The sequence below is a fragment of the Amphichorda felina genome (genome assembly GCF_050947745.1).
Source record: "Amphichorda felina strain 45539 chromosome Unknown scaffold_5, whole genome shotgun sequence".
Classification (NCBI taxonomy): Eukaryota; Fungi; Ascomycota; class Sordariomycetes; order Hypocreales; family Bionectriaceae; genus Amphichorda; species Amphichorda felina.
Window position 1 is genome coordinate 693,685 of NW_028145045.1, and position 27,975 is coordinate 721,659.

A 27,975-nucleotide genomic window follows, 5' to 3' on the forward strand; every position below is an offset into this window, starting at 1 on the left:
GGCCCAGCGCTGCGCTATGTACAAGCAAACATCATTGAACTGCATTCTTAAGCGCCGTTAACCTTGCATGCAAGGCCCCCACAGGTCATCGCAAGGTCCTGTGTCCTATTCCCGCGAGGCAGTGGGATAATAAGGCATATTCGCAAGCATGACTGCCAACGGAAGGGCACTTTGCAAGTACAAGTTCCCCATTCTGTTTTGGAACCCGTAAGGTTTTCAGGTTGAGTTTGGGATGAAAGCGTCTCAGGCTGACGGGATGAAACCCAGGGGGATGAGATGAAACTGGGGACGGGCGACCGCAACAAGACACACGAACAGGTTTCAGCTACAGACGGAGATTCCCTCTGCGTGCAGATCTGGAACATGGAAAGATCCGCTTTGGAACTTTTCGGATGTAGCAACCGTGGGGGAATCGGTACGTTTACACGGGGCGCCGGGTTCCACGGTTACTGCTGCTTCATCTGTACATCGTGATTCCGTGTCCATTGCAGGAATATGATGCTGTATGTCAAACCGCGGTGTATAGATTCCATCATGATGTCTTGTCCCAAATAAATTGCTTTGATTTCCAAAAACACTGGCTGTCTATTAAGAGTACGATGGCTAAATCGATGGCGAGATCTCCGTTGCCACCCGCATCTCCACCATTCTGCTTTGCTGTGTGTTTGCTTGCACCGCCAGTTCAAACGGCGTATGAAAGAGAGCACGACCTGAATGGAAAAAGGGGGGGGGAGGAGGAGCATCACCGCATTGCCAGTATTGCCACTGATGTATCATGTAAAGAGCCTCGGCGCAATATTGGCCGTCTGTGCTCTTGGATTCGGACCTTGCTTCTTTTTTTTTGCTCACCATCAATATCTGTAGTCTTGGTCCTTTTCGGCTTAGGGAACTTCTTGGTCAGCAAAGCACCGAAATGCTTCTGAAATGGGCCTCGGGCAAGGTGCTGTTTATGTAAAAGCCAAGGTCGCTCGAGGCCTGTGGAGCTGGGCCGAGTCCATGGTCTGTCGATGGCGCGAGGTTGGGACCAATAACACGGCGCACTTTGCCGCCGTTTGGCCTTCCAGGACAATAAGCGCCAGGAGACGAGCTGTGATTGATGGGGAGTGTCGATCACTCTGTGTGATTGGCAAGACCTGCCAGGGACCCCTGGCTTCTCGGAATTGAACTGCCGGTACGAAGGGGACTAGAATGACTAGATCCCACAATTGGAGAATTGGCGACGATGCCGCGATATCTCAGCGAGTATGTAGACTGGACCACTTCTCGAAGGTTCGGAGGAAATGAGATAACTCACGGCGTGCTAGATGGTCTGACGCATGAGGGTCCTTGGCCCTGATCTCGATTATCAATGGAATGGTTTCTTCTTCGTCCACGGCTGTTACAGTCGTAGTAGGTAGCTGAACGTGGGGGTTGCGTGCATGTATCGACCCTTGCTCTGAAAGTCGACGGCCCGCGTCCATGTAACAACGTAACCTCGTCGTGGTCACTCACTCATGGTCATGGCCTGGAGAAGGTCGGGCGAAAGTGGCGAGTCAAGGTCTGCTATGAATAGCATCTTTATTCCACTGCATCTCTTACATGACACAGAATATGGTAGCTGTGGAGAGTATAGGACATGCTAGTAGTACTCCGTAGTACTCTGTACGTACTCGGCAAGTTTCACTGGGCAAACCAGGTAGACAAGTTCTGGCAACCAGAACTGAGCACGCCTTGTACCCTATTCATTACGTGTATGGTCATGTTCATGGCCACCCTCATGTAACACATCCCAACGGCTTCCCAAAGTCCCCCCATGGAGAAACCTTCCAAAACTCACCATATGCAAGATTGCGACGCGACATACAGACAGTACGATGCAGGTCTCAGTCTCAGTCTCGGTGCCTCGTGCAGGCTTCTGGATGTGTCCTTCCATGAAGAGCACTGTCCCCGGTGTTTGCAACCCCCTCTTCTCGTCATCCATCTCCTCCGTCTCAGCAGCGTTTGATAGCCAAGCGCGCGCGGAGGATTCACCGGTGAGGGAGCTGAGGGGCCCCCTACTAGCGTAGCGTACCGTCAGTCTGCCAAGAGATCTAGGCGCTACCCGTCGTCTTATTGCCTGGATGGCTGTCCCGGTTCCCGCTTTTGTGGCTGCCGGTACCCGTTCCCCCCGCCTCTTCCCGCCCCCTCCATCCAACTCTCCTCCATCCAAGAATCAGACAAGATCAAACAGGCAACTTTCCATGTTGAGGTGAACTGGAGCCAAAGTGCCTGGCGGGTGCCCTGGAGCAGCTGCGCCTGCATCTCTGGGTGGTCAGACCACGCCAAAGCCATCATTCGAATCATGGCCGTGGAGCGCCCAGGTCGACGGTCCAGCGGCCACGGGCCATGGCTCATCTGGTGGTACCGCCATGGGCCACGGCCTTCCACGAGGCTCACTTTCAAGTTGGGCCAGCCAAGTTCCAGGTTGCAGGTCTGCACATGGATCTCTCCCAAACGAGTCTAATGTATGCCTTGCATCGCTAGTTCTTAGAGGCCCAGCCATCTGAATCCTCATGGTCGACAGGTGGGCAACGGTCCTTGGAAGATGGAGGGCCGCGTCTCAGGCGGCCACCCACCCGTCGACTTTACCCATGTTCATGACCGTGGTCTGGCTTGGTTGGATCGGGGCCGGCGCGGGTAGGCGCCTGTTGCACCAGTCGTCGGTCGCTCATTGGTATACCATGTACGACGAGTATAAGACATGCGGATACGTACCTGGCTACTCCGTAGTGGGCTTGCTGATCCAGCCACCTCGCCCGCGCATTCACTCGTCCGACCTCTCTGCTCTTATAATATCTTTCTTCGCCTCTTCTATTCATAGACGTTGGCCTCTCTTCATTCTCCTGCATCTCACGGATTCTATTCTCGACAACGTACATCCAACCTCACACCACTCCAGTTGGCCATACGCCTACTGCCAATCCAATCAGTGGGATTCCGACACAGCCAACCGACTTACACGAGGGAGTCGACATACTCGGCCAACATGCTCCCCAGCTCCCTCTTCCTCCTCGTCTGGACCGCTGTGGCCGTTGCCTCTCCTCTGGCACGCAGACCAGACGGCCATCTCGGTCACAGGACTACGGTCCCCGTCCTGCCGGTCAACGGCGGTGGTAAGTCCGCTTACAACTGAGCAGCACCATGTGTCTGCCCAACCCCATAGATGCTAACAGCCACATTTATAGAACGGGAACTCCCCCTCCCACCCACCAACACCACCCTCAAAGCCCTCGTCCTCGGCTTCGGCATCCAAAACTACACCTGCACCGGCCCCGGCGCCGAGCCCAAGGCCACGGGCGCCCTGGCCATGCTCTACGACATCAGCACGCTCTACCCGGACCAGTGCCGGTCCTCGCTCGACCTCGACGCCTTCAACGCCCTCACCTCGGACGCCATCTGGGGCCTCGAGGTACCCCTCAACCTCGTCCTCGACATCGACATCGACATCGGCACCTCCTCCCCGAGCTCCCGCCGCCGCCGCCTCCTCCCCCGGGGCGCCAACCCCCAGCACCCCTTCCCCCCGCCCTCGCCCCTTGACCTGCCCCAGCAGGAGGACATTGACCCGCTCCCCTACGCTGGGCAGCACTTCTTCAACGCCGACGGCGCGCCTCAGTTCCGCCTCCGCGGCAGCAGCGGGGCCAGCAGCATCGACCTCATCGCCTCCAAGCTCGGCCAGGTCGACGCTCCCGCCGACGCCGACGCCGGCCCGGACCGCACGGGGGCCGTGCCCTGGCTGCAGCTGGGGTCGTCCAGCGCGGGCAGCGTCGGCGCCAAGTTTGTCTACCGCGTCATGACCACGGGGGGCGTCTCGCACGGGTGCCTCTCCGCGGGGGAGGACAGCTCGGCGTACACGGCGCAGTACTGGTTCTACGGGTAGAAGAAATCAAGAGAGAGAGAGAGGATATGGAAGGAATTTATTTATTTTTTTTGCATTACTTCGGGGGTGTGGCAGGCAGAGAGGTCCATGTCCTTCGTTATTTCTGGGGATTCGAGCATAACATGTTTTCACATATGCCTTCTTCAACGGGGGCAACAGCGCAGCGAATTTTGGGACACATACTTGGAACTGGGCGTTAGGCACTGGATTTGAATACCCACATGGGGCTTTTACTGGGGGGATGAATGCACAGGTAGTTCAGCGATAGATTTCAACAGCGGTCCTCCAGAGGATCTCTCTTCCAGCAGGGCCCCCCATCCCTCTATACTTGCACAGTGACAATTCACACCTTCCTATTGAGACATTGAGCACGGTGAGAAACACAATGACTTTCCCAATTGCTTCACCTCCAACCGATCTTGTTTCATTGACCGCCGAGTGAATCGCCAGATCGGGCCTATGGGACCCCACGACGCCGGGCTGGGCGGCCGGCGGCCTGGCCCGTCTCGGGCGGTTACATACATTGTTGCATGAGGCCGCGTCACCACGGTACGTCTACTTGGGCATCGGGAGTAATTAGGAAAGGTTAGAAACGGTAAACTCTCCGGTGCGTCGCGTACGATACCGATGCGAGAGGACAGCGCCGTGGATGGACTGTGGGTGCAGGCCTGATACTGGGGCTCGCGGGCCGTTTATTATTTTTTGCTATGCTCTGTGCTCAATGACATGAATAGAAAGGCTAACTCTTCCATCTCTTTAACCAGAATGGTATCTGCTTCTCTTTGTGTCCTCGCCAAAAATAGACCCCCTTGCTTGACACCCATCCATCGTGAGTCGTGACAGTCTTGCTTCTACCATCAAATATCTCCCCAATTTTTCCCTTCCAACAACAACAAAACATGCTCATGTCCATTAAAAGACATTAAACCAAGGCCCTCGGGTAGCCAGGACGCTTTTATCTTCTTGATGCGTCGAGGCCCCCTGCAAGGTCCTGCTCTAGACCGTTGGCACGGCCACCGTACTCCTGCGGTCGAGGGTCATCGGCCGTCCACTGGCCGGTTCCTTGCGGCATGGGCACCTGTCCCAGTTGCGCAGCCGGTCCGGCCTGGCCCGCAGCGCCGGGAACAGTCCTAACGGACTGGCGGAACCGCAGCACCTCATCGAGAATCACCTTGCGCATCTCGCCGACGTCGTCAATAACTTCAAAGTCAAAGTTGAATGTCGTGGGGCATTCGGGCTCGTCCGAGGCATCGTGCCAGATGGTGAGGTATGGGTGCTCGAGCGCTCGCTCTACACTGATGCGGCTGGAGGGATCGAACGCCAGCATCCTGTCGAGCAGGTCGAGAGCATCCGGGTTGGCGTTGGGGAACAACGAGGGAAAGGGCTTCTTGGCCATGAAGGGCAGGTTGCGGACGTATTCCTGGGCGCGGGGCGATCCGATGCGCGAGAGAGTCTCCTCGTTGGGAGTGCCCAGGATGTGAAGAATCTGGTTGAGCTGGTCCACATAGTCGCGGCCCTTGAAAAACGGCCGTCCACCGAGAAGTTCGGCGAGAATGCAGCCGACAGACCACACATCAACTGTTCAGGTCAGCAAATCCGGTCTGTTACTGTCCTCTTCTCTCTTGGCACGTACTAGCTTTGGTATAGCTTTGGAAGCTCAGCATAATCTCGGGAGCGCGGTACCATCTGGTGGCAACATATTCCGTCATATAGCCCGCATTCTCCTCGGGATCGACGGAGAAGCCTCGCGCGAGGCCAAAGTCGGCAATCTTGAGCTCGCAATCGGCATTGACCAGCAGGTTTCCAGGCTTCAGGTCACGGTGGAGGACGTTGGCGGAGTGAATGTACTTGAGACCGCAGAGGATCTGGTAGATGAAGGACTGGAAGTGGGCGTCGGTCAAAGGCTGGCCGGATCGGATAATGGCAGCGAGATCACACTCCATCAGCTCTGCGCAGCGTCAGCTCGGGTCGCGGCGTCTCCTTCTCCACGAATATTACTGACCCTCGTAAAGGTAGGTCTCGTTGAAGGTGTCGGGGCGCGGTATATCCATATCATACAGGCATGTGATCTGCTGCCGTCAGCGGAGTCCCTGCAGCTGGCCGTGATGTCTCGGGTACTCACATTGCGGTGGCCGCGGAAGTGCTGGAGCAACTTGATCTCGCGCAGAGCGCGCTTAGCGAGAATCTTTTTGCTGAAGACATTGGTGATCTTCTTGATGGCAACACCCTCGCCGGACTGGTTGTTGACAGCAGCGCTGCAGGAATGGGGGACAACTTGTCAGCATCACGGTCTTCATCGTCATGGCGGGGTAAGGGTCAGGGGGCGCGCCGTTGGGCGGTGCTCACCAGACGATACCATAGGCTCCCTGGCCCAGCTCCTTTGTGACCGTGTAGCGTTCATCAACAACAAAGTCCTGGTTGAAGACCTTGAAGACCTTGCGCCCAGAAAGATCCGCCATGGTGTCGTTAGGCTGGTTGCGCGATCGTTAGGGTCCAGGAGTGCGGGGCACCAGGGGGGGAAGAAGCGAACGACGAAGAATCAGACGCGCGGGCAGCTGGAAATATAAAAGACGCCAAGTCAGCCGACGCAAGAGACGAAAAGGCCAAGTGGGAAGATATTAATAAAAGCAAAAACAATGCGATAAACCAGCGCGACCAAGGACGGACGGGGAGCTCAGCTTAAAGCGAGAAACAATGATGATTGCTGAGGGGCCAAGCCCGCTCCTCAGCCCAGTGATGGCGCTGATTGCCCCATTGCTCCTGCCTGGGCGGGCACCAGTGGGCAGTGGCACCGGTAGCCCCCACCAGTTGCAGGTGTCTCTGGTCAGTGGCCTCTGATTGCTTCCGATGTCCACCACCAGTGTCACCACCCTGCATCGTCTCTCTCCCCGAGCCAATCATGTCCTCCCGAGCCCTGCTGTGACCGTAGCCGCGCGACAACATTGTGCTCAATCTCCTGCCATCGAACGTCTGCCGGTCTGGGGATCAGGCCCCTCGTATTTCTCACTTTTGCCGACTCCATTGTCATTCTCTGCGACTTGGCCTGGCTGGAGCCTCGTTGCTGTCGAGAGCCCCATCAGCTGCAGAACCGGCGCCTCAGAATCGCGCGCCATCAAGGGGGCTGAGCGTCAGCCACCTGCTTGTCAGAACGCAAGCAACACGAGTTCCTCTATCCAGAGCCATCCACCATTCAAAAAAGGTACTATTGCGACAATGCGTCACACACACAAGGGGCCCGGCCGTCGATCTGGCCTGGCCTCCCGTTGGGCCGCGTCCGTTCCGACCCATTTTTGGACCACCCACCTAGGCGCGACCGTTTTGAAGACCTCGTTCAATGCAAGGCACACGATTATTAGCGTCCTGGCCGGGAATGGGGCTTCTTTGTCTATTCGTATTAATACTATATATATGGCATCCAGCATTCCCGTTGAACCCGCAACGCCCACCACTCAGCGATCCCTCAGATTTTCCCCCCGCAGTGGACGAGGCAGTTGGCGGCTCTGAGCCCCAATAGCGGACGCTTCCCTCACCTGATACAAATTTCCACCCATGCTTCATCCACAGATACCCCATGGCGATCTTTGACTTCGTTCAAGGCGAGGAATTACGCAGGGCACGCCTACTTTCCCAGCTGAATCTCAAGTACTACTCAGGTACTCGCCTTCACGAATTGTCGGTTCTCTTGGCTGGCCTCCTCCCGCGCGCGTACAAAGCGCCCGCCATCGAATCCGGTGGGCCCGCCCTGGGTTCCATGAAGTCACTCGTCACTGTGATACAGTTGTCCGCAGGCTACAGTCCCAGAATTGTCTTCACATGGTATACGTACGATATCCCGGCGCACGCCTACTCTATAACTCTCCTGCCAGCTAATCCCAGGTCGGTTGGAATGGGAAAACGTACAGGTTGAGTTGGCGGTGGCCCCGTGCATGATGTACCAAGTCACAGCCCCAAACCCAAGCAATAAGAACATGCCAACATACTTGTTCGATATCCAGGATGAGCCCAGCTCCGTTCAGGAAGAAGTGTATAGTCGTAGGCATGTCCCAGAAGCCAGAAGCCAGCTTGACGACATCAACCATGCGCATGTTGGGGCCAGGAACCTGGCTGAGGTCCTCAAAATAATCTGCTTATGAACAAAACCCTACAGCAAACTGTGCTCGGCTTCGTGATAGTCTGTAGGTTGTTAAGATGTCGGAATAGGATATTCCTCAAGGCCTAGTCAGTTTACGGATTCAGATGGAGAGCCAATCTCGTCGGCTTCATCGGACGGGATGCGCCCATCCCCAAGCTATACATGCCTCTAAAGAAGTTTGCCTCGAGCAAGCAAAGGCCCCTGTATCAGGCGGAGTGACCATCATCTACACTTACACATCATTCAACCTACTATAGAAGAAGAACGAGTATATGAGTTCGTATAGGTTACCAGGGCTGTGGGCCGAGTTGCAAAACTGGCGAGCCTATATAGATATGCAAGTCCTGCATCAGCCCATCAACATCAAAAATACTATATAGATGGGCTCTTTAGATATTACCAGTACTCGCTGTTCCACTGATTATCCCGTAACTCATGTAAAGAGAAGATGCCCTTCTACCCGTCTGCCATAAATATTAAGGAAGAAACCTGCGTAAGACAACGCTTCCGTTTCCCACCGGACGCCAGGCAATCTAGACGATCAAAATAGCACAACCTCGCCTTCCAGTCTATACTATGCCGTCTTATTCTCACCGGTATCATTACCTCCTCTGCCCACAAGCAGCACCTACCCCACCGCCGGCGCCAGATCACTCGCCAACAACCTCCTTGAGGAAGTTCTTGGAGAACCGCGAGCACTGCTCAAACGCCTTATCGAACCCGTCCCGCCCGCCGTAGTACGGATCACTCACCACCTCGGCCTTGCCCTCGCGCCCGCTCCACTCGCCAAACAGCATCACCTTGGCCTTGGAGTTTGGGTTGCCGCGCTGGTGCCGCTGCAGATCCGACAGGTTGGACCGGTCCATGGCGAAGATGTAGTCGAACTTGTCAAAGTCGGTGGTCCGGAACTATAGATCCCGATATTCCCATTAGCCCACAAAGTTCCTAGCCCAAAAATAAAACAAGAAGGACATCACCCACCCGACGAGCTTCGTGGTCGTAGTCGTTGATGCCGTTCGCCTCGAGAGTCTCCATCGTCCTCGAGTCCGGAGGGTCACCAGTGTGGTACGCAGCTAATCATCTCATATCAGCAGCAGTCCCATACACGCCCAGATTCTGTACTCGGAGGGGAGAAAGAGAAAGAAGAAGAAGAAAAAGAGCATACCGGTTCCGCAGGAGTCGATCTCCCCGATGCGGTCCTTGTACTGGGGCTGCTGGGCAATATTCCGGAAGATGCCCTCCGCCATGGTCGACCGGCAGATGTTGCCGAGGCAGACGAACAAGACTGAGACTGGCTCTGGCATGTTGAAGGCCTAGAGTTGCGATGGCGAATAACGGCGGTGGCAAACAAGCGGTGTTGTCGCAAAGTTACAAAGCTCAAGTTGTTGCGCCGTTGAAGAACCCCGCCGCGCGGCTGGATGGAGGGGCAACGAGGACAGTGTGGTGATGGAGGGTCCACGCTCGACTGCACTGTGGTTTCCTCCATTCCTCGGCCGAAACTAAGTTCGTCAGACATGTAAGTCCGATAAGAAGATGAGTCCTAGACATATCGATAGAGTTAGAAATATGCCGAAATAACGGATGTTTGTGCCGCAGAGAGTTTCGCAAATTTGACTGCAAAGGCTACCCCGAGTTGAGTTCATGTACAGATCCGACCAGGAGAAGAATGTGCTGTAAACATCAAAATAAAGGTCCACATGTGTTCACATACGGCAGACAGGCTGAACATAATTCCCAAAATTTGCATAATTCATATGTCTGTCCTAAGTCAAGAGAGGGGATATCACACAGTTCGTGGCGTGAGGGCACATGGTTTTCCGTCCTTTCCCTCGCTAGCGTCCGAAGCCAGATTCAAAAGCCCTCCAAGAAATCACAATACGCCATGCTCGAAGGATTTTAAGTATACAGTAGGGTACACGATCCACCGTCATCCAGCACGAGGCATGATACCCTAACGGGAGGACATCAAGGACTCCTCGAGTGTTGTTGCACACGCAGGGCTCACTCGCCAAATCAGCCTTGCAGTTGACGCTCTCGCCGGAGCGTCTCCAGCACCCCAATGACGCCCGTGTGGCGGATCCGCTCAAGAACGTGCCGCATGCCGTCGCGGCTCTTGCCCAGCTGATCTTGAGTCTTGTTCGAGGCGAGATTCTCGATGGTGCGGGCGATGCGCTTGGCACCCCAGCCGCTCGAGAAGGAAAGCCATCCATCGCTCTGGGCCTGGCCCAGCTTGCCTCGGAGCTTCTCTCCAATCTTGGACTTGAACATGACACTGGTCGTCACGTCCGTCTCGTGGGCCGCCACCCGCTCCGCCTCGGTGGGGATATTGAAGTGCTGCCTCTCAATGACGGAGAGCACACCCGTAAAGTTGAGGTTCCTGCTCTCGCTGCTCATCCATCCCTCGCGGATGTCGACCACACTCGTCTCGAGGACATACGAGGCCTTATCGGCAGACCCGCCACCCGTGACACTAGCCGGGAGGAGTTTGTAAACCGCTCCTGGAAGGCGGCTCTTCTTCAGGTGGATGCGGGTCGTATGCAGGCGCTGAGTCTCCGGGTCGACATAGCTCGAGATGGTGTCGGTGCTCAGAACATGGTTGGCGAAGGGGTTGAGGCGTGGCGAGCAGTAACGGAGGAAGTAGGCGAGGGTGACGGTCGGGAATGGGTGAGAGTAGGTGTGCGTAGTTGAGTGTGTGAGAACCATTGTTACCGTTGATGGCCGGTCGGGAGGAGAAGATAGGGTTGTCGTCGCTCGTGGCGTTGCTGATACTGCCCTTTCAGAGCTCAGCTGGAGACATCGGCGTTGCGCATGGGAAATGCCCGGTGCCTCCGAGTCAGCACCTCGCCCGGCAGATGGAAGCGAGGAGACCGAAAATCGTCAAGGCCGTTGATATACTGCGATTGAAGCGGGGGGATTCGCGATGGCGGATGTGAGGTGATGGAGGATCAGGGAGGAGGAGATCAAAGGGTAAATGGCGAGAGGGCAATTTCGGTCGAACCTGGAAGAATCGACTGACCGCGGCGAGTTGCTGCAACTTTCTCGGACCAATTGCATGAGGCGATCAGGGATCATTACAGAGTTTGTGATTGGCTGTAAGTGCGGGGTCCCCCACCAGCTGCAGGACTCCCGCAAAAGCACATGATTTCGGGTTCTGGTACTCCGTAGAGCGTACAACAGCGCCGGACATAGTAAAGCTCCTCGGGCTTTAAAACATACAAAACGCCGTAGTTGTTTTGAATACTCCGTACGTACTGGAATGCCCATTATATTTGACATATTAGTACGATAATTCATACTGTATTTTTCATTTCCTAGGTAACGATCTTTTGGCTAGCAGGGTATCCCGAGTATCCGTAGCATCGCTCGCAAGCTGGTAAGCAGGCCTCATAAAAAGGCGGTGATTTCTATCGAGTTGTCTCAAGTCCCCATGAACTCCAAGAATCTATTCTAAAGACGCCGTCGCTTTCAACCTATTGGCACATTCCCATCCAAAACTCCATATTACTTAGAAGCCCCAACTCTAGTCAATCCATCCATCATGTCTCACATCAGGAACTCTTTATCGACAAAATGCTTGAGAACAACATGGCCTTCGCTGAACCTCTCCCTGTCCATGCGAACAATAATGGCCGCGTGACTATGACCGACCTTGTGTATCCAGACAGGATATTTCCTCCAGCCGAGCGAGTCTAGAGAGTCAATCATCTCAAACTGGCACGGCGCCAGCGCCAGCGTCGGCTGCGTGGGCATTGACATTCTGCGCTCCCTCTTCATGCGCGTGCGCTGCTCCACCTCCATGGCAGCGTCATCGTCGTCATCCGAGCCCGCTACCAGGTACTCTTGGTTCTGCGAGCTGTTGAGCGTCTCGAAGACGTGCTCAACCTCCTCGCGAATTTCCTTGATCAAGAGCGGAACGCGATACTCGTCGACTTTGACGCCCGCCTCGCCCTTCTCGTGCAGCTTAATACGGCTGGAGCTGCGCACCGTCTGTATGATTGAGTTGAGTAGGAATGCGACAACGCCAATGGGTACGAAGATGGCCAGGCTAAGCATGAATGGGATCCGCTTCACCCACTTGATGCTCGACTTGGTGACAGATGACAATGTAGCTGGGTCGGGAACCTTCCGCCGTGTCTGGAAGGGATTGGCGGGGTCCAGGATAACATCTTCAAACCCCTCGAGAAAATCAATCTTGAGGTTGTCAATGTCCCTGTAGGGATCAGTCTTCTGGATGCCAGTCGTGTAGTACACGGCGCTCCTGTCGTTGACAATGTTGGTGTAGAGCGAGTGGCGTTTGAACTTGCGCAGACCGGACATGAAGATGGACTTGGGATCGGCCAGGACGGCGAGCAGCGGCCTCCCCGTGTCGCGGAACTTGTCAATAATGAACAACTGGCGGCCCGACATGGAGAGCGTCCGGGCGCCAAGGGTGTTCCAGATGTGGTTGTGCCATCCCTTGAGTGGGCTGCGAACGCCCAAGTGGGGAGACGCAAACGTGGTGAAGTTCTAAGCCCTGTCAGCAGTGCGCCCTAGTGTCACCTGTTGTCACAACATAACCTACCATGCACTCGACTGTGTCCAGGATGCCCTTTGCGTGTAGCAAACCGACAGCATATCGGGATACTAGGCCACCAAGTGAGTAGCCCACAATGCTCAACTTGGTGATCTTGCCTCCCTTTTCCTCGATGGCGCGCATCTCCTCCTCGATCTCGGCGCAGACCCGCTCGCCACCGCGCTCAATGCCATCGTAGGTGAAGCTCCCACTGTTGCGCTTCGCCAACAAGAGGTACAGCTCTTCAGGGGGATACCTCGCACGCAGGGCCTTGGCTATATTTTTCATGTGTTCAGGGTTACCCCATAACTACTTGGGGGGTTAGCAGGCATCATTCCTGGTGACGTCGTCGATCAAGGAGGTGGTGATGACGGGGATTGAGCCTTACCCCGTGCACAAGGACGCAGAGATGGTCGGCCTCGGGGCTGCCGCCGGTGTAATCCATGGCAGAAAAAAAATGTTCGATAATTCTATATAAACGATAGTGTAAGTTGTGTGTCCGTCTGTCCTGTTGCAAAGTAAGTGACGTGACAACGTTGATAAAGACCAGCTAGGTTGGGCCTGGATTTAAGGGTCCAGCGTGCGAACCTGCGTCAGCCTAGGCCCAACGTCCATCTCCGCTAAATCCGCGTTTGAACCCGAATTCCGCTCCGCAGCACTATCGATCGTACTGCGCCTCAAACATGAATAATCCATATATTATCGTGAAGCAGTGGCAATGAGCGCTGCTAGGTTATTGAAACGTACCAGTCTCGTTTTCTAGAGCGAATACGGTCTATTTGTTACGCCATCGCACAAGGACAGACACGAGCATTCACTCCAATCAGTAATTCGCCTACCCTGTGCCACACCCTGACAACGGTGATATTATTGTTGAAGCTGTATTATAACCAATCACCTTGAGAAGTCAAATGCCGCCTTCATACAGTTGGTTACTTTTCTCTAACTACTTTTTCTGATGCAGTGTTGATGTTTAGTAAAGTTTTCTTCAGTTATGCGTACTTAATATGCCAGCTACATTACCCAGTCCCGGTCAAAGTGCATTAGGTACTTTTCATCATCTATTTGATCGAAAGGACTAGAAATCTTTGAATAGCCACACCGAAACTGATGCTTTTATTTTGTGATATTTTTGGTGGACAATATTTAATCATCAATTATGAAACTAGGCAGACAAAGACAGCAGCGCACGGATTCTAGCGCACTGAACCTGATCCACCTGCTTCACTCCCAATCATCACCACTGCACCACTGCACCAACCACCAAGCAGCAGCAATCTGACATGGTTGCACATGCCGCGAAGTCCCGTTACGCCCTGACCTTGCTTTACGCCAAAAACTCAGTTTCACAGCCGATGAAGCTATCTTAACGTTCTCGGTCGCTAGCCCAGCCTGGCGCTCCCGTCAGGATGAGCCTCAACCTCAAGCACATCCCCTGCCCGGCTGGCAACAGGTGCACCGCCTTCCAGTGCATCTTCGGCCACGACAAGGACAAAGTCGAGCATCAAGCGATTCAGCCTGACACGATCCGCCAGGACCCTGCTGACGCGGACCAACAGAGCCCGCCTCGTAAGCGAGCGAGGGTAGACAATGGTACGCCGTCAGACCAGGCACAACGCCCCCCCAGGCCAGCCAGCATATCGGACGAGACTGCTTCAGGAACAAGCAGCTGCAAAAAAGAGTCTGTGAATAGGAGACCAGAATCCTTCACGAGACCTGTCTCGCCGCCTCCTCTTAGACGGCCAGCGGTCAGAGTCTCCCACGAAGTCAGCTCTGCTTCCTCAACTCCCAAGAAAGCGCCTTCCTCCGAAATGCAGCGCACTCCTGGATCCGCGAGCTCGAAGCAGCCGAAGACGCTGCCACCTCAAGGCAAGCTGAAGACGGAGTCGCTCAACCCGAGACTTCTCAAGAGCTCACCTGCCAGCCACGAAGTCCGGCTGAAGCTAGTGAGGATGCTTCATGCTGAGTACACCCGTCTGAACAAGGAGCTTAAAAAGGACGCGAGCCCAGAAGATCAAAATCAGAAGCTCCTTCTCTCAGACCAAGAGCTTATCACAAAGGCCCTTGACGAAGAGCAGGCCCTCGCTCTCGGAAAGGCCGCCGTCTACGCCAACATCATGAAGAACAAGGTCATGCAGTATAAACGCATGGCTGTCGCCCAGTGGAAGAAGGAGAGAGTTGAAGCAGTGGCGTCTGAGAATAAAAATGAGAAGGATCACAGCGAGTCGTCAGACAAACCCAAGAAGATTGAAACAGGCTTGACGGCAGCCCAAGAAGTTCAAGTTTTGAAGCGCTTGACAACCCCGATAGACGAGCTATCTAAACACGGCTACGTCCCTGCGGTGCCCTCAGAAGAGTCTATAAAGTCAGCCCGCGACGGAAAAGAGGCCGGCCAGGGCTGGGAGAAGTGCGACCGATGCCAGCAACGCTTCCAGGTCTTCCCTGGGAGACGCGCAGAGGACGGCGCATTGACATCTGGCGGGACGTGCCGGTTCCACTGGGGCAAGACGTACATCCCGAGCAAGCCGGCAGGCGACAAATCAAGACCGCCCAAACGGTATCAGTGTTGCGGCGAGGAAGTTGGTGAGTCGAGTGGCTGTGACACCCATGACCACCACGTGTACAAGGCTACCGACGCTAAGACGCTGGCTACGGTGCTTAACTTTGCAGAGACGCCGGCGAACGAGCTCGTCCCGGCTGATAGGGCGGTCTGCTTTGACTGCGAGATGTGCTACACGGTCCACGGAATGGAGCTCGTCCGCTTGACGGCTGTGGCGTGGCCGACTGGAGAAGAGCTCCTCGACGTACTGGTGCGGCCACTGGGGGAGATACTCGACCTCAACAGTCGATACTCGGGCGTCCGACCCGAGCATTTAGCCCTCGCAAAGCCGTGGTCTGCGACCGACGACCCTACCCCCTCTAAGAGCGGCGGGGAGGGAGCGGGCAGCGAAGATGGCGAGATTAGGTCCCGTGATAAGGAACTCAGGATTGTGTCGTCACCCGAGATTGCTCGCGATCTGCTCTTCTCCCTCATCTCACCCTCCACTTTCCTCATCGGACACGGTCTGGAGAACGACCTCAATGCCGTGCGTGTGGTTCACCCGACTCTCATCGATACCGTCCTCCTCTATCCACATCAGGGAGGGTTGCCGTATCGTTACGGCCTCAAGATGCTAATGGATAGGTATCTCAACCGCAAGATTCAGCAGGAGACAGGCAAGGGACACGATTCGGCAGAAGACGCGAGGGCGGCGGGGGACCTTGTCAGACTCAGGGTTGAGCGTGAATGGGGTCAGATGAGGAGAATGGGGTGGAGGATCGTAGATGGGGAGCTTGTGCCTCCAGGAAAGTCTTGATACCGTTCATAGTAACGCTGGGAGCGTTTGATTTTTGACTCCGGGGATGTAGTGGCTGGGCAATGGGGCGCCGTACACGCTTTAAATTTAGCATTGCAAGGGCATCTATGGACGCCACAGTCCGCAGAATCCCTCAGCGTATCAATCTTAGTTCACTTGTCACGAGGACTCATCTTGGATCATGGTGATTATGTGGCCATTGCTCCCGACCAACTAATCTAGAAGTACAGACCGTCGTATGAATACACTTAATATCAGAAACGGTAAGCGGGGAGTTTTGTCTCTCCTCTTGGTACACTGCTCCAACACCCTTACGCCCTGCCCACCGACAGCAGATACTGTCCACCCTGCTTCCCGCTACCACCGGGCAGATACGCCACGTTGGGGTTTGACGCCAGCGTCTGCGCAATCTCCCTGCTCGCCTCGATCTTGCGGATCTGCACAAGCCCGTCGCCAGACTTGGCGATGGCCTTGCTGATCGTCTCGGCACTCTCGGCCTCGCCCTCGGCGCGGATGACGTTGGCCTGGCGCTCCTGCTCGGCGCGCTCGACGATGAAGCGTGCCCGCTCGGCGTCCTGCTGCGCAATCTGCTTCTGCTCGACGGCCTTGGTGAACTCGCGGCCAAAGGTCATGTGCGTGATGGACACGTCCTCGAGGGCAATGTTGAACTCGGCGGCGCGGCGCGTCAGGTCGTTGCGGATGCGCTGGGAGACGGCCTCACGTTGCGTGATGAGCTCGGCGGCGTCGAACTGGGCGACGATGGCCTTCAGGACTTCGTTACCGATGGACGGGAGGACACGCTCATCGTAGTCGGTGCCGAGGTTCTATAGGATTGTCAGATCACGCACCATCCGGAATGGGCTTGATGATAAGGCTAGAGGCTCACCTGGTAAATCTTGGGCAGGGCCTGGACATTGGGACGGTGTAGGACTCGCAGAGTCAGGCTGACCATTTGCAAGTCCTTGCTACCGGTGGTGGTGGAGATGCTCCGGGGCTTGGTCCGGACGTCGAAGATGATGCTGCGCTGCAGCCAGGGGATGAGGAAATGGGTGCCCTCATTAATGACATTCTCCTTGACACCAGACAGCCTGTCGAAGATGACGGCGCGGGTTCCGCCCTTGACGTCAAAGATGGCCTGGCTGGCAAGAAGGCCGCCGACCGTCACGGGTACCGCCATGCGGTACACCAGGTTAAGTGCCCTCGCTACTCCCGCCATCTTGAGCTCGTCACAGTGGATATGTCTGTGAGCTTGATGTGTGGGAAGCTTCGGAGGTGCTGGGGGAGGATGGCGAAAGCTGATGATCTAGATGTAGCTGGTCTGGACGAGTGGAGATTCTCACCTGCGGCTGCGAGCTTCCAGCCCACAGCATCCGCCGGGGATGGATGCCTGGACCGGCTGTGTCGGCAAAACCTCGGTTATCCCTACGCGCGACCTTTTCCAGCACCGACCTTGCCCGAAATCTTGGACCTCACGATCCCTCCCGACTCAACCACATCTCAGCACTCCAACTCCCCAGGGAAACACCAGCGAAAATGAGACCGACTCAGATCCTCCTCGGTGGCGGCGAGCCCAACCCCAAGATCGGCCAGTGAGTGCGCCCCCGAACCCGCCGCCAATTGGACCGACCCGGAAGCGATGCGGGTTTTCCGTCACACGAACAAGCTTCTGGCAAACTATCGGCCAATTCGCGGCAACGCCAGTTCATGGGAGATGGAATGCTGACCTGTATCTAGCTTCATCGGTGACTGGGGCTCCCTTGGTGAGTAGCTATCATGCCGATATCCCACGCGAGCGACTCGAGTCGGGTAGTTATGGAGGTACTGGGACGAGCCGAGGTGTTCGCGATCCCCATCGGGATCAATTGGCTTCGACGTCCACCTCAACGACCGACGACACGAGATCCAAATATTCGGGACTGTTCAACAAGGAGGGAGCAACAAATGCTGACCGCTATACAGGTGGCGCCAACAAGCAGAGGGGCATCATCCACTGGGGTCTGTCTCCCAACCGCCAGAATGTCACCGCCGGCATGGTCCACGACGCCTTCTTCAACACCTTCCGCCGCACCAAGTCGCAGATCTTCTACTGGCTCCCTGCCATGCTCGGTGGCTACTACCTGATGCACTGGGCTATTGAGCGGTATGCAGACTGACCCTCGGGGTGCTGGTTCGTAGGATCGATTAGCTGACCACGTGGGACAATAGGAACGAGTACCTCAACTCGAAGGCCGGCCGGGCTGAGTTCGCCGATGAGGAATAAGTGGCTCATGATAAAAAAAATGAGGTTGTTGGAATACCGCGTCCTCGGACCATTGTACATCATCACTACCTAGACTGGGGCGGATAGACATTGCCTAGTCAATCGATTCCCATTTGTTGTCCGTGAAATTGGCATGGCCATTGTGAAATCTGACAACTGCGCGCACCTAGCTTCGAAGTATAGGGGATACCGGGAACCGAACTATCTATGAAGGGACGATAGGGGCGGGAACTAATGCCAGAACACTTCTTCTGCCTTAGGAGCCGGAGGTTTCTGCTCATCTTCGCAGCTACGGGTTCTACGCATTGATCATTTCTAGTGGCAGATGTTGATGAAAAGGTATCAAGGGAGCTCGGAAGAAACTGCTTTGGTACTGGTTTCAGTTCTGCGCGTTTTCAGCAGGTATCTATCTATTAATAATGCCTTGCTATTAATCTCGGAAGCACCAAACCCTCATGCCACCCTGGCCTCCGCGATTCGCCCTACAATAGTAAGGGATAAAGACTAGGTCCTTTTCCTTGCCCGGACCCCACGGCTTATCGGTGTAGAGCTTGGAGGCATCCAAGCTTTTGAGCTCCGAGCCCTTGGCAATCACCGGGATTACCTCGTGGCCCTGTATCTCGAGCGGAGCTCCATCCCTGATTGAACCGGAAGAGAGGGCGACATTGTCGATGTCAACCTCATTATCGACATCCTCGATGCAATAGACTAGTGGTCCACGCATGATGCAGACTTCATTCTTGCCGGTCCTTGGATTGGCATACATCTTCCGGGCCTCCATGCTGAAAACAATCTCGACCTTTCCATCGGTGCCTTCCGGAAGATACAAGTAGCCGTCCTTAACCTTGCCGCCGTCTGCGCTGCACTTGTAACCGCTCGCCCAGCCCGGAATACGCAGGACCAGGGCTACTGTCCCCGTCCAACTAACCTCGACCTCTCCAGACCACGGCGCCTTAGCATTGAGAGTGACAACGGCGTCACTTCCGGGTACGTGGATAGTACTTGCGATATAAAGATGCACAACAACCTGGTGCTCGTCGTTGACGGAGAAGATGTACGCGCCGAGATTTCCCAGGAGCTTTGCGACATTCGGAGGGCAACAGGCGACCTGGAACCAGCGGCTCCTCTCCTTGGGACGGCCCGTGAAGGTCCGTAGCGGATTCTCATAGTAGAAGGTCTCGCCATCGAGGCCGACAGCGCCGAGAAAGCCGTTGTATAGGCCAACCTCCATGACATCGGCGTACTCGGACACGAGGTTGAGTCGTAGCATCCGTTGGCACCAGACAATCATGCCAAAAGTGGCACACGTCTCAGCGTAGCAGACGCCGCCCTCCTCTGTGTCGCCCAGGACGTACGGATGTCCGAAGCCTTCCCATTGGCGCACGGAGCCCAGGCCGCCCGTGATGTACATCTTCCTGTCGACCATGTCTCGCCACAAACGATCCAGAGAGGACTTGATGCCTGGGGGATTGACTAGGCGCACGAGATCCGTGGCTGCCGTCATGTAGTACATGGCTCGGACGGAATGGCCGAGGAGCTCGGTGGTCTCTACTAGGGGGCGATCGGCTTGGTGGTACGCATAGTCTCTCGGACGTCGATAGACAGGTCGCATCTCGAAAGTGTTATAGTCGGCCGGGTTGTTGCCGCGAGCCCATGCCTCCTTGTCGAAGTATATCTCCCCCTTTTCATCACTAGTCCCCCGTTCGAGGATGAAGTACTGAGCAACCTTTAACAGTAGTGGCTCCTTGGTTAGCTCGTACAGCCTCAGTAGGCCAATTTCGATCTCCTCATGGCCCGGATACCCCTTCTTTTTTCCGGGTTCCGCGCCAAAGATGGAGTCGATGTGCTTCACGACTTTCATGACGGGCTCTAGCAGGCGACCACTGTTAGTTAGGGTCTCATAGGCAACGCAGGCTTCGATTAGGTGGCCGATGCAGTACAGCTCGTGCATGTCGCGCAGGTTGGTCCACCTATTATCGAGGCCGCGCACAGTGTAGTATGAGTTGATGTAGCCGTCAGAGTGCTGGGCTGCGCGGATGTTGTCGACGGCCTCCTCGACGGTAGCCATCATGGCATCGTCGGGATGCTTCTCCAAAAAGTAGCAGGCCGCCTCGGTGGCTTTGTAAATGTCGCTGTCCCAGAAGGGCTATGGATTACACGTTAGTTAGAACTTGGGCACACGGCGTATTCAAGTTGTCATGACTAGGGGCTGTCTATACTGACATGGGGCTGTGGCTGATGGCCATGTTTCCACTTGAGGCAATCCCAGTGACCAGAGTCCTTTTGGGCTTTGAAGAGGGCAGGGATTGTCTTTGTTCGGCAGCTGTCACGGACGTGCAACCAGAAAGGAGACGCGATTTCGACATTTCGAGTTGGGACTTCCATTCTGCAGGCTCTCTAAGATACTGTGAGAACGTATTGATTCTTGGATCTTGGACAATGAAGAAGTATGGACAGCAGACTTCTATACTCTCTTGGGGACACATAGGCGATCTTGGGCTCAATTAAGGGTTCAATGTCATCCATGAGGTACTTTTTCATGGAATACAAACGGCGTTTTAAAGTTCCATGGAGCTAATGGAATTTGAATCCCTTCCAACAAATGGCATTTGCCCCATACGATATACGACAGTCATCCGTGCGGGCATCTACGTGTAAGCGAGGAGTTCTCCTCTTTCAGTCTTGGCCTTATCCTTGGCGTTGGGGGTTCATTACCAGTGAACCATCTAACACTCTTGTGACCTGGTCCAATACCTGGAGGGGAATTCCAGATCCCTGGAACGCAATGCTCCAGCTGACTGGCGGGTAAATTGTCTGCATGGGTTGCTCCTCATTTTGCCAGATCACGAATATCCTTGTCACCCAACCTCCTCACGCCAACGAAGCCTGCCATGCACGATATCCTGCTCCCATCCTGCAAGCGCACCAACTAGAGCAATTCAATGCCCACGTTTACCGCCTTGCTCGTCAGATCCCCTCTTGTGAACCCCCACGGCCGGGTAATAGCGATGTTTTGCGGGGTGACCGCTTGATACCCCATGGGGATTGGGGGCCATAGCATGGGGGGAAGCCCTTCTCGACCACCATGGACCCGTTGAACCATGTTCACCAAAGACGAGCCAAACAAAAGTAACTGGACGGTCATCTCTGAAGCGGAACCATATAAGTGCGTAGATGTCTATATGTTGAGAACTTGTCTCAGACCCAAGCCTTACGTAGGATCGGCTCTATACATATGAAGTGCGGAGTACAGCAGACATTTTGGACTCTCCCGCTTATACACGCTCGGTGACCTTCACGAATCATGGCCTCGAAAGACGAAGGCCCCATCTCCACGGAGAAACAAGCCCTAGAGCATGTAGAGGTGCCTTCTGCCACTGTTCCCGACAATGTCAAGTTCAAGGAAGTCAACGTCCGGTCCGTCGAGCTGGCCGACGCTGTCGCCAAGGACAAGCCGAATTATCGTTCTCGCTCGCAAATTGTCCTCTACGGCTGCATGCTCTTTGCAACACTGAGTAAGTGCTAATCTAGACTGGTCACTGTACCGTAGCTGCGAGTGTACAGCGTGGCTAAAACGTGCCTCCTATTAGATGGGTGCATGAACGGGTACGATGGCTCCGTCATGAGCTCCATCAACGCCATGGATCAATGGCACGACTACTTCGGCGTGGGGAAGACGGGGTCGACCATCGGGCTCGTCATGGCCATCTACACGGCCGGTCAGATTACCGGTAGCTTCTTCACGGGTTTCGTTGTCGACACGTTTGGTCGTAGATCTGGCATGGCTATTGGATCCTTCTTCATCATTGTCGGCTCCATCGTCCAAGCGACGGCTCACACGCTGGCCGCCTTCATCGGAGGTCGCTTCATCGTGGGCATTGGTGTCCCCATGTGCACCACTGCCGCCCCGACATACATTGTTGAGCTGGCCTACCCGACGTGGCGAGGTCTGGCTGGTGGCATGTATAATGTCCTCGGATGGTACATTGGCTCGCTCAGTAAGTGGTGTTTCCGACGGTGGTTTTCTTGGTCGATCGAGCTAACGTTTCCATCTCTGCAGCTGCCAGCTGGAGCTGCTACGGAACAGCCAACATCGCCAGCAACTGGTCATGGCGCATCCCCTACATCATTCAGGCCATCCCTGCCCTGATCATTATAACCTGCGTTTGGTTCCTCCCGGAAAGCCCTCGTTGGCTCTTTGCCAAGAATAAGGCCGATGAGGCCAAGAAGACTCTGATCAAGTATCACGGGAATGGCAACCCAAATTCTGCCCTCGTCAAACTCGAGTGCGAGGAGATCAAGTCTTCGCTCGAGGCCGAGGCGGAGGTCGGCAGCGGCAAGTGGTGGGACTACAAGATCCTGCTCAAGACGCGCGCGAACCGATACCGAATGTGGATCATCTTCCTCATCGCCATCTTCTCCCAGTTTACCGGTGGCGCTGTCATCTCCTATTACCTCCCTAGCATGCTCGAGACGGTCGGCATCACCTCCTCGTCGCAGCAGCTCCTCATGAACGCCCTGAACAACGTCTTCTCCTTCTGTGGTGGTATAGTTGGCGCCTTCTTCGTCGACAAGGCTGGCCGCCGACCCCTCCTCCTCTGGGGAGTCTTCCTCACCGGCCTCATCTACGTCCCCATCAACGTGTTGGGTGGTCTCGCCAACGGCCACATCACCCAGGCATCAGGATACGCCTTCATCGCCATGATGTTCCTCTACGGCATCGTTTCGTCCTTCTGCTGGACGCCACTGCAGGCCCTATACCCCGCCGAAATCCTCAGCAACGACATTCGCGCGAAGGGCATCGCTGCCGACAAGTTTGTCGCCGCCATCGCTAGCTTCATCAACCTGTACGCGACGCCCATCGCGCTCGACAACATCGGCTGGAAGATGTACACGATTCTCCTTGTTCTTCACTTGTTCCACTGGGTGATGATGTATTTCGTCACGGTTGAGACCAAGGGAAAGACGCTGGAGGAGCTCGATGAGATATTCAATGACCCCAAGCCGGTGAAGAAGAGCAAACAGGTCAGCCGCGTCGTCGTCAGCGCTGGTGTTGGTATCAAGATGGCCGACCCTTAGGGAGTGGAATTCTCATTGTAACACATCCGCGGACATGGCCCCTGAATAGACGGTTGTGCGCTCAATGTGGTAGAGTATTAGTCCATGAATGAACTGGTTGTCGCTCAATGTACTCTCATGAACGTGAAGGGTCAACCTGAGCCCCATCATCATCCGTAGTATTCCTAACCCACAAGAAGATCTGGGACACTTATAGGACCAATTTCTTCATAATTGTTGAGCCAAAAAGTGAAAACGCTAGGCTCTAGGGAATGAATAGATTTAGGATAGAAAGAATTGTTTCTCCGGTAATTACATAGTAGTAGTAACTGCCCAAGTGATCAGATTGTGGAGGTTGGAGAACCCCATGAAATATGTATTACCTGATGGGATGCGACGATACAAATCACGTGAGTATCTGAAAGTGGGACCTGGCACCCCAAGCCACCGAAAATTTCGGAGGGTCTCTGTCGGCCTCAGAAAAAAAAAAGTTGGAAAAAACCACCCCAATTCCGTCGACGACTACACCAACGACGAAAAAAGCAGGGTCGAAGCGGCTTCCAATCAATCCCGAGGCTTTGTCAAACGCTATCCCATTCCAATTGATATTTTTTCCCCGAGGAAGAACATCCCAAACAGCCAAGATGGCCGCCGAGAAGCCCGATAAGAAGGAGAAGAAGGACAAGAAGCGCAGCGACGAGTCCGGCGTGAGCAAGTCCAAGAAGGACAAGAAGGATAAGAAGGACAAGAAGGATAAGCTGGCTGCCGCCGCCGAGGAGCACCTGCAGAAGGATGTCGCCGAGCAGAGCAAGCCTGTGAAGAAGGCCGTTGTCGAGGAGGAGGACTCCGATGTCGAGATCGCCTCCGACGAGACCCCTCTGGAGACCATGGTGGTGCCTTTTGCGGTTCCCCTGGCGGACGACAAGGGAACCAAGAAGGTCTACAAGACGATCCGGAAAGGTAAGGCATTGCGTCCATTACACTGCACTCTCTTTGCCTGCTAGAGCGAGACTGACCCTCCCTTGCTTAGCTGCCAAGAACAACACCCTCAAGCGTGGCGTCAAGGAGGTCGTCAAGACCCTGCGCAAGTCGCCCGCCGCCGGCCCCGGCATCACCTCGTTTCCCGGCGTTGTCATCATTGCCGGCGACATCTCGCCGGCGGACGTCATCTCGCACATCCCCGTTCTGTGCGAGGACCACAATGTTCCCTACATCTTCGTCTCGTCGCGCGCCGAGCTGGGCGCTGCGGCCAAGACCAAGCGCCCGACCAGCGTCGTTATGATCATGGAGAAGCGCGACGGCAAGAAGAAGGCCAAGGATGAGGCGGCGGACAAGGAGGGCGACGGCGAGGAGTTTGCCGAGAGCTACGCGGCGCTCGCCAAGTACATCCAGAAGGAGTTCAACAAGCAGGCGTTCTGGACAAAGGGCGAGTCGAGGGCGTAATTTGGTGGTCGCTAGGTGTTGAATGATGGAAGAGGTGTGTGTGTGGGTAGGCGACGCGTTGGTCTATCTGGGTGTACTATACCAGAGGGTTGTCCTACATGGGCCATACGGACATGGCGGCGTTCCGGTGTTTACTGAATACTGATAAAAAATGGATGGCATTGTTAATCTTGCACATGGGATGTGGTTCTAGGTTCTAGATGCGTGAACAGGTGCCTACTCCCCACGCCGAGACACGTTCGATTACAGAAGTGATGTGGAATGGTTCAATGATACAATTGTTCATCAAGATACGATTTCTGGATACGTGTTAAGGAAACTCCATGGTCCCGTCGTGGGTGCCGTGGTCCAAAAGCTACCTCCATTCCAGCCGGCAATTCCGGCGCAGCATTTCGCTGTCCCTCGCCTTCCGAAGGTTTTGCCCAACTATTACTTTTTAGTCGAAGGGGTTGGTCCGGGTCCCCCACCAGGTCATGAAGACAGATAGGCCGACCGTCTCGAAGAGCTTGGCGGCGATGCTGACGCCGACCGTGTCGAGGGGCCTCTTCTCGCTGAAGACTTGGGCGAGGATGCCCGGGGCCGAGGTGGCGGCGAAGATGAGACCACCCAGGTAGGCAGCGCCCTTGTAGCTCAGGGTGCCCGTGGCATTGATGAGGGCGCCGACACCGTAGCTCTGCAGCGCGGAGCCGACGAGGGTGGTGCCCCAGGCGACGGCGGCACCACAGGCCTCCTTGGAGCGGATGAACTCCTCCTTGGTGTCGGCTGCCTTGGCGCGCTGGTACGTCTGGCCGAAGAGTGGCGACAGCACGGCCAGCTCGACGCCGTGGTTGAAGAAGGTGCCCAGCGCGATGGCCGAGGGCTTAACGGCAGGCAGGTCTGTTGTTGGGTGGGCTCCCATGTCAGCGGATTGCTCATTTACTACAGATCCCGGGGAGGGATTTTTGCAGGCAGATCTGCAGAGTGTGGCTCACATTGCAGGCTCATGATGGGTGGATTTGGTGGATGAATTTGGGGCGGAAAGGGCGTGTAAGTGAAGATGGCAATGTCTTCCGTCGTGTGGTTGAAGCTTGATGATGAGGAGCAGTGCTCTGGAATCGTGACAACAACAAGAACAACAAGCTGCACAGCTGGCAGATTGAGTATTTGTACTCTGAGACCCCTCCCCGATCTCGATCGGCTAAGTTTAACTAGCCTTCGTCAGTTCCAGAATTCATCCTCATCAGCCTGTCGTCACTGCGAATGAATGATGTCACTGCTAGCCGCGATGGCCCCAAGATGCCGGATGGGGCAACATCGGTCATGTGCAGAGCTGCAGATGGCCCGCGCAAACCAGTTTGGACAAGTATGGAGCTCCAAGGAGCTAATGGAGCTAATGCTCCTGGGCTTTTATTGCCCATGGTCTGTCATGGCAAAACCTGATGCTGACAGTACCTGATCCATCCTGGAACCCATCTTGGCGAGGACGTACGGATGGGCCCAGTCCTGTGCCATTGCATACTGCCTTTGCCTGCTGTAGGAGGCGTAAGTATTGATTTCTATTCCGAGCCCGAACCCGGGTACAGCCGCAAGTGAGGCCCTCAACTACACAGAATGATCAGCACACTCTGTCTCATGCAAGGTACGTGGTGTCCATCAGATTTGCCTTACACCATGGAAGTCTCCCACCGATTAATTGCACATCAACGGTGATCTAAGACAGCACAAAGATATGGGAGGCTACGAGATATCAAGTTCCCAAAAATACTGGCATATATTCATCCCCGCTGAAAATCCCGTCCCTATCTTCTCTGTCCCATACACTCCGTGCCCACAAGGGCCGCACAACACACATAACTCCTATGACTCTATATGTACACCGGGATGAGCCCCTTATTGCCGACGGGGTTGAAACCGCCAGCTCCAATCATGCCATGTTCTGGCCTTCTTCTCCGCCTCGCAACGCTAGCAGCGATCTCACATCGTGCACATATTGCAGGCCCTCCAGCAGCGGTATTAAATGCATCAGGTCGTAGTCAGTCGGGTCATTGATCCAGCCTTGTATCGGAATCGCGTTATCTAGTCCACGGTTAGCCACATCGTCTTGCCAAGATGGCAAGTCCTAACTTGCCTTCATGGAACAGATAGCTCAGCGGACTGTTGTCCAGAATCATGACATTACTCAAATCCGGCTCCACTGAGCTCAAATCCTTGATGTACGCTCCCTGCCGGTAGGTGCAGTGCTGCCGGTAGTATCGAGCCGAGAAGAATTTTTTCTCCGACTCCAGCCAGTCGATGACGGGGTCCGCATACTCCTGGACCGAAGCCGTAAAGATGACGAGATTGAACCATTTGACTACTCTTCGCAAAAATTCGTCGCAGTACGGTCGCTTGTTGACCCAGTACAGAATCGGGTGCTGCCCAACCTGCCCAGTGCCGCCCATCCCTAGGGACGCAGCGTTTAGCCGCACCTCAACCATGTGGCCTGTGCTCATCCTGCCACCCTTGGACATGCTGTGTATCAGAGTCTCGTCCAGGTCTAAAATCAGGGTCTTGGTCGGCTTCCTAGGCGGTTCGATGTTGAGATACGAGGGCTGCCGTCGAGGAATCAATGGTCGAGGTGGCGCGGGGGCTCGCGGGTACTTGGTTAGAGCGGCGATCGGAGATGTGGGCGACTTGAGGTGCGCTGAGAGTTCTTCACCCCCTAGCTCGCTGGCTTTCGTTCGCGACACTGCAGATTGCGTTTTCCTATGCTTCCGCTTCTCGGGGTTTTCGTCGTGATTTAGCTTGATCCTGATAGATTTGCGCGCCGGGTTGATTTCTTCTGGTGATTCCAATGATTTCGATCTGGTGTGTCTTCGGCTTTTTGATTTTGGTTCTTCGGATTCTGATTCAGACGATACGGCAGTAGAGATTGACGAGCCTCGACGAGCTCGCCGCAGAGCATGAGACGGTTCAAGATGAGTAGTGTTTCCAGCAGAGGCATATTCGTCGACGGGGATTTTAGAATTGATCCCCTTGCGGACACCAAACAGCATTTTGATCTGAGCCCAGGGCGCGAAGTTGCCATGTTCGTCGCAAAAGCATGCCATCAGGTACACGCCGGGGGACGCAAGCGTGGCAAATACCCAGCGCAACGAGCTGATGATGCTAGATGCAAAGTCTCGAGGTAATGTGTGCCACCAGCTAGAGCGCCTGTTGGCCCCCTTCTTTTCGTTCAGGAGAGGGACCTCCTCCTCGGCGTCGTGTTTCTCATCGTAATGCGTCTCGGTTGCCGAGGTCTGCGGATAGGAATCCATTTTT

At 55.1% G+C, this 27,975-nt stretch overlaps 13 protein-coding genes across 13 annotated transcripts; 5 read left to right on the forward strand and 8 right to left on the reverse strand.

The window, feature by feature from the left end:
• Positions 1-3,004: 3,004 nt before the first annotated feature.
• Positions 3,005-3,895, forward strand: ACO1O0_005052 (uncharacterized protein; the record flags this gene model as incomplete). The annotated part of the gene is made up of 2 exons (XM_083194479.1): positions 3,005-3,131; positions 3,204-3,895. 2 exons carry the CDS (start codon positions 3,005-3,007, stop codon positions 3,893-3,895), a joined length of 819 nt encoding a protein of 272 aa, XP_083049392.1.
• A 955-nt stretch (positions 3,896-4,850) lies between these two features.
• Positions 4,851-6,354, reverse strand: tmk2 (mitogen-activated serine/threonine-protein kinase SLT2; the record flags this gene model as incomplete). Its single annotated transcript, XM_083194480.1, has 5 exons — positions 4,851-5,473; positions 5,529-5,843; positions 5,898-5,964; positions 6,018-6,150; positions 6,242-6,354. The coding sequence occupies 5 exons, from the start codon at positions 6,352-6,354 to the stop codon at positions 4,851-4,853; spliced, it is 1,251 nt and encodes a 416-aa protein (XP_083049393.1).
• Positions 6,355-8,677: 2,323 nt separating this feature from the next.
• On the reverse strand, positions 8,678-9,331 carry stp1 (tyrosine protein phosphatase LTP1; the record flags this gene model as incomplete). Its single annotated transcript, XM_083194481.1, has 3 exons — positions 8,678-8,935; positions 9,009-9,100; positions 9,193-9,331. 3 exons carry the CDS (start codon positions 9,329-9,331, stop codon positions 8,678-8,680), a joined length of 489 nt encoding a protein of 162 aa, XP_083049394.1.
• A 709-nt stretch (positions 9,332-10,040) lies between these two features.
• On the reverse strand, positions 10,041-10,730 carry ACO1O0_005055 (uncharacterized protein; the record flags this gene model as incomplete). The annotated part of the gene is made up of 1 exon (XM_083194482.1): positions 10,041-10,730. One exon carries the CDS (start codon positions 10,728-10,730, stop codon positions 10,041-10,043), a length of 690 nt encoding a protein of 229 aa, XP_083049395.1.
• Positions 10,731-11,570: 840 nt separating this feature from the next.
• Positions 11,571-13,024, reverse strand: ACO1O0_005056 (putative serine esterase-domain-containing protein; the record flags this gene model as incomplete). Its single annotated transcript, XM_083194483.1, has 3 exons — positions 11,571-12,533; positions 12,589-12,888; positions 12,968-13,024. The coding sequence occupies 3 exons, from the start codon at positions 13,022-13,024 to the stop codon at positions 11,571-11,573; spliced, it is 1,320 nt and encodes a 439-aa protein (XP_083049396.1).
• A 964-nt stretch (positions 13,025-13,988) lies between these two features.
• On the forward strand, positions 13,989-15,935 carry REX3 (uncharacterized protein; the record flags this gene model as incomplete). The annotated part of the gene is made up of 1 exon (XM_083194484.1): positions 13,989-15,935. The coding sequence occupies one exon, from the start codon at positions 13,989-13,991 to the stop codon at positions 15,933-15,935; it is 1,947 nt and encodes a 648-aa protein (XP_083049397.1).
• Positions 15,936-16,246: 311 nt separating this feature from the next.
• On the reverse strand, positions 16,247-17,151 carry PHB1 (prohibitin subunit PHB1; the record flags this gene model as incomplete). Its single annotated transcript, XM_083194485.1, has 2 exons — positions 16,247-16,759; positions 16,822-17,151. 2 exons carry the CDS (start codon positions 17,149-17,151, stop codon positions 16,247-16,249), a joined length of 843 nt encoding a protein of 280 aa, XP_083049398.1.
• Positions 17,152-17,468: 317 nt separating this feature from the next.
• Positions 17,469-18,195, forward strand: QCR8 (ubiquinol--cytochrome-c reductase subunit 8; the record flags this gene model as incomplete). Its single annotated transcript, XM_083194486.1, has 4 exons — positions 17,469-17,524; positions 17,670-17,695; positions 17,895-18,075; positions 18,141-18,195. The coding sequence occupies 4 exons, from the start codon at positions 17,469-17,471 to the stop codon at positions 18,193-18,195; spliced, it is 318 nt and encodes a 105-aa protein (XP_083049399.1).
• Positions 18,196-18,625: 430 nt separating this feature from the next.
• Positions 18,626-20,580, reverse strand: ACO1O0_005060 (glycoside hydrolase family 127 protein; the record flags this gene model as incomplete). The annotated part of the gene is made up of 2 exons (XM_083194487.1): positions 18,626-20,341; positions 20,419-20,580. 2 exons carry the CDS (start codon positions 20,578-20,580, stop codon positions 18,626-18,628), a joined length of 1,878 nt encoding a protein of 625 aa, XP_083049400.1.
• A 919-nt stretch (positions 20,581-21,499) lies between these two features.
• On the forward strand, positions 21,500-23,274 carry ACO1O0_005061 (general substrate transporter; the record flags this gene model as incomplete). Its single annotated transcript, XM_083194488.1, has 3 exons — positions 21,500-21,710; positions 21,786-22,193; positions 22,256-23,274. 3 exons carry the CDS (start codon positions 21,500-21,502, stop codon positions 23,272-23,274), a joined length of 1,638 nt encoding a protein of 545 aa, XP_083049401.1.
• Positions 23,275-23,897: 623 nt separating this feature from the next.
• ACO1O0_005062 (50S ribosomal protein L30e-like protein) lies at positions 23,898-24,696 on the forward strand (the record flags this gene model as incomplete). The annotated part of the gene is made up of 2 exons (XM_083194489.1): positions 23,898-24,213; positions 24,284-24,696. The coding sequence occupies 2 exons, from the start codon at positions 23,898-23,900 to the stop codon at positions 24,694-24,696; spliced, it is 729 nt and encodes a 242-aa protein (XP_083049402.1).
• A 436-nt stretch (positions 24,697-25,132) lies between these two features.
• ACO1O0_005063 (DUF1761 domain-containing protein) lies at positions 25,133-25,680 on the reverse strand (the record flags this gene model as incomplete). The annotated part of the gene is made up of 2 exons (XM_083194490.1): positions 25,133-25,614; positions 25,668-25,680. 2 exons carry the CDS (start codon positions 25,678-25,680, stop codon positions 25,133-25,135), a joined length of 495 nt encoding a protein of 164 aa, XP_083049403.1.
• Positions 25,681-26,762: 1,082 nt separating this feature from the next.
• Positions 26,763-27,971, reverse strand: NEM1 (Nem1-Spo7 phosphatase catalytic subunit NEM1; the record flags this gene model as incomplete). Its single annotated transcript, XM_083194491.1, has 1 exon — positions 26,763-27,971. One exon carries the CDS (start codon positions 27,969-27,971, stop codon positions 26,763-26,765), a length of 1,209 nt encoding a protein of 402 aa, XP_083049404.1.
• Between the last annotated feature and the right edge of the window lie 4 nt (positions 27,972-27,975).